Source organism: Protobothrops mucrosquamatus, unplaced genomic scaffold (assembly GCF_001527695.2).
Source record: "Protobothrops mucrosquamatus isolate PMUCROS unplaced genomic scaffold, P.Mucros_1.0 scaffold5073, whole genome shotgun sequence".
Lineage (NCBI taxonomy): Eukaryota > Metazoa > Chordata > Lepidosauria > Squamata > Viperidae > Protobothrops > Protobothrops mucrosquamatus.
The window spans coordinates 59,143-65,178 of record NW_015390950.1 but is presented as its reverse complement, the minus strand read 5'-3'; the positions used below and the strand labels follow the sequence as shown (position 1 = coordinate 65,178).

Here is a 6,036-nt window from a genome sequence, read left to right as displayed (position 1 = left end):
ACGGTTTGCCAGTGTTTTGAGAACACGGGACGTACCCTACGGTGCAGGGGGCGGATTGTGTGTTTGTTTCCAACGTTGTGCGTGGCACCGAGACCTCTCCGTGGCTTCAGGCCAGCGAGGCCCATGTGACACAGCCGGAAGAATTCACTGAGAGTGTGTCCTTTTCCCCCCTGTTGTTCCTGCAGGTTGCACGTGGGGGACAGCTGATCAAGCCGGTGCCAAGGGTCAAAGGTTACCCTTTGGGCCTGTTTGCTCACTTCTGGAGATAAAATGTCCCAGGGCAGTGGAGCAATTGGCTCTTCCCAGCCCGAATGTAAATTTCCAGTTTTGCAGGACATAGGGAGGGAGGTGATCCCGAGGGGATCTACCCCGATTTGGCAGCCTTGGAAGGAAGAACCGAGAAGGGGACGAGGGGCTTCTGACCTTGTAGTCCTGGGGTCTTCGGAGGAGATCTGGGCTGCCAAAAGAAAGTTACTCCAGTACACAGGCTGTGTGTGAACGTGAGATTCAGCGGGGAAAGCCTGGGGTTGCCCTCGTGCGGAGTGTTTAAATCCTGTGAGTGTCCTTCCTCCCAAAACAGTTTAATGAAGAGAAGGACGAGGGGGGACAGGATAGCAGTCTTCCAGTATCTCAGGGGCTGCCCCAAAGAAGAGGGAGTCAAGCTATTTTCCAAGGTGCCTGAAGGCCGGACAAAAAGCAACGGATGGAAACTGATCAAGGAGAGAAGCAACTTAGAACTAAGGAGAAACTTCCTGACAGTTAGAACAATTAACCAGTGGAACAACCTGCCTCCAGAAGCAGTGAATGCTCCAACACTGGAAGTTTTTAAGAAGAGACTGGACAGCCATTTGTCCGAAACGGTGTAGGGTTCCTGCCTGGGCAGGGGGTTGGACTTGATGACCTCCAAGGTCCCTTCCAACTACTACTACCATTACTACTACTACTACTACTACTACTACTACTACTACTACTACTACTTCTTCTTCTTCTTCTTCTTCTTCTTCTTCTTCATTATTATTATTACTACTACTACTACTACTACTACTACTACTACTACTGTGAGAGGGATCTGGGTGTTCTGGTGGCCAAGTACTTAAGTATGAGCCAGCTGGTACTTAAGTACAAGTGGGCAGTTGATGGCGATATAAACAAATGAACATTTTATTCAACAGTGACGCCGTGACAAGATTACACAGAATATAAGTTGCTTTTATTCGGAGCATGTCAGCCATGAACAGCCAATTCCACATATCCAGATAGAATTCACACTAGCTACTTTATTACGAGCGTCCTGAAAAATCACGCTAGGGCTTTCATTTTCCGGTTGGGTTTTAATTATTCGGGGAAACACGGTATGTGTCTGTGTGTTCTCGTGTGTGTGTGTGTATGTATGTGTGTGTGTGTGTGTGTTTTCCATTTAACCCTGCTTTTTTCCCCTTCTCTCCTTCCCCAGATGATCAAAACTCACAACCTGGCCCCCAACAGGAATTACATCCTTGGCTACCACCCACATGGCATCATGTCCCTGGGTGCCTTCTGCAACTTTAGCACGGAGGCCACAGGAGTCAGCCAGATCTTCCCCGGGATACGTCCGTACGTCACTACACTCACGGGAAACTTCAGGTGGCCCATTCTGAGGGACTACCTGATGACTGGAGGTAAGGAAGGAAAGCCCGCTTCGTGTCGTCTAGCGATGTAGTTTTGTCTCGGGAAGAAAAACCTTTGTGTCCTGGTTCCGACAGATGAAAACTCTTCAAAGAACTTTGAGGCATTGTTTACCTTAAAGAATCTTTATTGGAGTAGCATAGCATCGGCAGGTACATAGGCAAAGCCAAAATCTGAATTCCCCTCCCCTGAGCACATAGCATCAAAGCACAAATCCCTCCTCTAATTAACTGTCATAAATCACATTCTCCAATTAGTTTGAACCGTGAGCTTTCCCTCCAGCTCTCCAGCCCGCCAATTCTTATCATCTCTTATTTTAATAACCTTGGTTCTCACACTAGGTTCAGCATTGTTATGTCTAGCTAAACTCTTATGCACAGTCCTCCCCCCTATCTAACTCTAGTTCTAACTCTAAGAGTAAAACATAAGAAAAGGGTTGCATCTCCATCTGTTGTCAAAGCAAAAACATCCAATGTTAGCAGCGTTGACATCTTGAATGTGTTGGATCTTCTAAGGCAGGGCTCCCCAACCCTGGCAACTTTAAGACCTGTGGACTTCAATTCCCAGAATTCCTTCAGCCAGAGCTGAAGTCCCCACAGGTCTTAACAGTTGCCCAGGTTTGGGGACCCCCTGTTTTAAAGTGTGGAACTTGTAACTTTCTGAAAAGCAGTGTAATGTTTAATCTTTGTAATAGGGATTGGGGGGGGGGAGAAAAAATGTACACCGGTAACTAGCCGATCTTGGTTGTTCTCGGGAAGACAATAGAGCAAAAGAGTTTTGGGATGGTTAGACAGTAGAAAGACTTAAAAGCAAGAGAAAAAAAAAAAATCAATTTCCAGAAAAACAGTGGCACAACCATTTGGTTACTACATGGATAATTGGGAGTCCTTGTTGCTCTCTGAACTGAGTTGATTTCTTGAAGACATTTTGTGACCCAACTAGGTAACATCCTCAGTGCTAGAAGGGAATGGGGTTTGTGGAGGAGGAGGAGGAGGAGGAGGAGGAGGAGGAGGAAAAAGACTGAGATCCTTGGTGCTCTCTGAGCTTGGCTGTTTTCTTGTAAACATTTCATGACCCAACTAGGTAACATCATCAGTGCTAGAAGGGAGTGAGATTGGAGGAGGAGGAGGAGGAGGAGGAGGAGGAGGAGGACTGTAGGGTCCTTGGTGCTCTCTGAGCTTGGCTGTTTTTTTTTGTTTTTTTGTGTTTTTTTTTTAAATTTAATTTATATGCCGCCCTTCTCCCGACGGGACTCAGGGCGGCGCACAACATATTTAAAACAAAACATAAATACATTCCCCCCCCGATAAAACCGAATTAGATCAAATTTTAAAGTTGTGTCTCTGTCGAATTGCTAAAAAATAAACCCCATATAAAATCCTCCCTAGGTCAGGTCCGCTTGCTGGAAAAGCCATGTCNCAGCAAGCGGGACTGGCCTAGGGGATTTTATAGGGGTTTTAATTACTTTTAATTGGACATTCTCAAATATTTCGTTTTAATTAAATTTTAATTAGGTGTAATATTATGTATGTTAGCTTTTTATCATTTGTCAGCCGCCCTGAGTCCGAAAGGAGAAGGGCGGGATATAAATGCAATTAATAAATAAATAAATAAATAATAAATAAAATCTGTTGCTTCTTGTCCGTCCTTCAGGCGCTTTGGAGAATAGCTTGACTCCCTCTTCTTTGGGGCAGCCCCTGAGATACTGGAACACGGCTATCATTTCCCCCCTCATGTGGAGTCAGTAAATACAATGCATAACAATAACCATCCATAATAAGATCCTTCTGGTGCTGTGGAGAATAGGTTGACCGCCAATTCTTTGTGGCAGCCCCTGAGATATTGGAACACGGCTATCATGTTCCCCCCTCATCCTTCTCTTCATTAAACTAGACACACCAAATTCCAGCAACCGTTCCTTGTATGCTTTGGCCTCCAGTCCCCTAATCATCTTTGTTGCTCTTCTCTGCACTCTTTCTAGAGTCTCAACATCTTTTTTACATCGTGGTGACCAAAACTGGATGCAGTATTCCAAGTGTGGCCTTACCAAGGCCTTGTAAAGCGGTATTAACATAAAGTGGTATTACGGTTCAGTGGTTTTCCGAGATCTTTCATGGGTTGGGTCAGAACCAACCAAATCCTATTCTTTGCTCTATGGCGAAACCCAGTGGTGGGATTCAAATCCGTGAACAACCGGTTCTCTGTGTGGATACCGCTTCCGGACGTCCATTCTGGGCTTGGGCAACAAAAAATTAGTTACCGGTTCTGCCAAAGTGGTGCAAATTGGCTGACTCCCACCACTGGGAAAACCTATACGTTGGTTTAAACAAATTGCCTAGTTTTAATTAAGTTTAATGAAGAGAAGGGCGAGGGGGGACATGATAGCAGTCTTCCAGTATCTCAGGGGTTGCCATAAAGAAGAGGGAGTCAAGCTATTCTCCAAAGCGCCTGAAGGCAGGACAAGAAGCAACGGATGGAAATTCATTAAGGAGAGAAGCAACCTGGAACTAAGGAGAAACTTCCTGACAGTCAGAACAATTAACCAGTGGAACCACCTGCCTCCAGAAGCGGTGAATGCTCCAACACTGGAAGTTTTTAAGAAGAGACTGGACAGCCATTTGTCCGAAATGGTACAGGGTTTCCTGCCTGAGCAGGGGGTTGGACTCGATGACCTCCAAGGTCCCTTCCAACTTTATTATTATTATTATTATTTTGAACTTCTGCCCTGGGACTTGTTGTCATCCTTATAAAAAAAAGCTGAGTTTTGAGTTGTGTTTTGGCACCTGTCAAAGGGCATCCTTTGATCTAGAGCTTTTCATTTGCTATAGTCAGGTTTTTCCTGCCCCAGTTGTAAAATACAGTGAACTAAGCCCAGACGTCGCTTATCTCTTAGTGACAACAGCTCAATTTAAGTCTCAAAGTCTCTGAAATAATTTCTTTGCAAGGACAGCTGTGCTCTGTAATCCTGACCTTCCTCAGGTGGCAGACAGGTTGCACTGGTGAAGCCCTAAAGCAGAGGTAGGCAACCTTGGCCCCTTCATGACTCGTGGACTTCAACTCCCAGAATTCCTGAGCCAGCACGGGGGAACTGTGGCCCCTTCATGACTCGGGGACTTCAACTCCCAGAATTCCGGAGTCAGCCATGCTGAGGGGAAAGGGAGAGGTTTCCAAGCTGAGCCATGATGGCTCAGGAATTCTGGGAGTTGAAGTCCACAAGTCATAAAAGAGCCGAAGTTGCCTACCCCTGATATCTATCTATCTATCTATCTATCTATCTATCTATCTATCTATCTATCTATCTATCTATCTATCTATCTATCTATCTATCTATCTATCTATCTATCTATCTATCTATAGATGAGAGAGAGAGAGAGAGAGAGAGAGAGAGAGAGAGAGAGAGAGAGAGAGAGAGAGAGAGAAAGAATAACAGTTGTTAAACGAATCTGGCTTCCCTGTTTGACTATGCTCGTCAGAAAGTCGCAAAAGGCAATCACCTGACCCTGGGACACTGCAACCGTCGTAAATATGAGTCAGTTGCCAGGTGGCTGAATTTGGATCATATAACCGTGGGGATGCTGCAAAGGCCCTAAGTGTGAAAAATGGTCATAAGTCACTTTTTTTCAGTGCCGATGGTCACTAAATGAACTGTTGTAAGTCGAGGGACTACCTGCATATAAAAATGAAAGCAAACCCCTCTCCCTTCTAGCATGGATGACGTTCCCTAGTTTGGTAGTGAAACGTCTGCAAGGAAACCACCCAGCTCTGAGAGCACTGAGGACCCCAACTCTGAGCTATTCTATCAGTACAGGCAGTCCTCGACTTACAACAGTTCATTTAGTGACCTTTGAAAAAAGTGACTTATGACTGTTTTTCCCCCCACACTTAACGACTGTCGCAGCGTCCCCAGGGTCACGTGATCCAAATTCAGAAGCTTGGTGATGGACTCGTATTTATGATGGTTGCCGTTGTCCCAGAGTCACTCGATCCCCTTTGGGGACCTTCTGACGAGCAAAGTCAGAAGGGGAAGCCGGATTCGCTTAATGACCGTGTTCCTGACTGAACCAGTGCCAGTGAACAGCTGTGACGAGGAAGGTCGTAAAACGGAGCCAAAGTCACTCAACCGACGTCTCGCTTAGCAACAGTTAGTTTGTGGTCTTATCTGTCCCGGAGACACGGTTTGCCAGTGTTTTGAGAACACGGGACGTACCCTACGGTGCAGGGGGCGGATTGTGTGTTTGTTTCCAACGTTGTGCGTGGCACCGAGACCTCTCCGTGGCTTCAGGCCAGCGAGGCCCATGTGACACAGCCGGAAGAATTCACTGAGAGTGTGTCCTTTTCCCCCCTGTTGTTCCTGCAGGTTGCACGTGGGGG

General features: G+C 46.1%; 1 protein-coding gene across 1 annotated transcript in view; it reads left to right on the top strand.

The window, feature by feature from the left end:
- Nucleotides 1-6,036, top strand: part of LOC107299528 (diacylglycerol O-acyltransferase 2-like) — a 38,739-nt gene that overhangs the window by 27,566 nt on the left and 5,137 nt on the right. Inside the window, exon 5 of the mRNA XM_015828890.1 lies at nucleotides 1,454-1,658. Coding sequence (XP_015684376.1) covers nucleotides 1,454-1,658 — 205 coding nt within the window. The remainder of the gene's footprint in view (nucleotides 1-1,453; nucleotides 1,659-6,036) is intronic.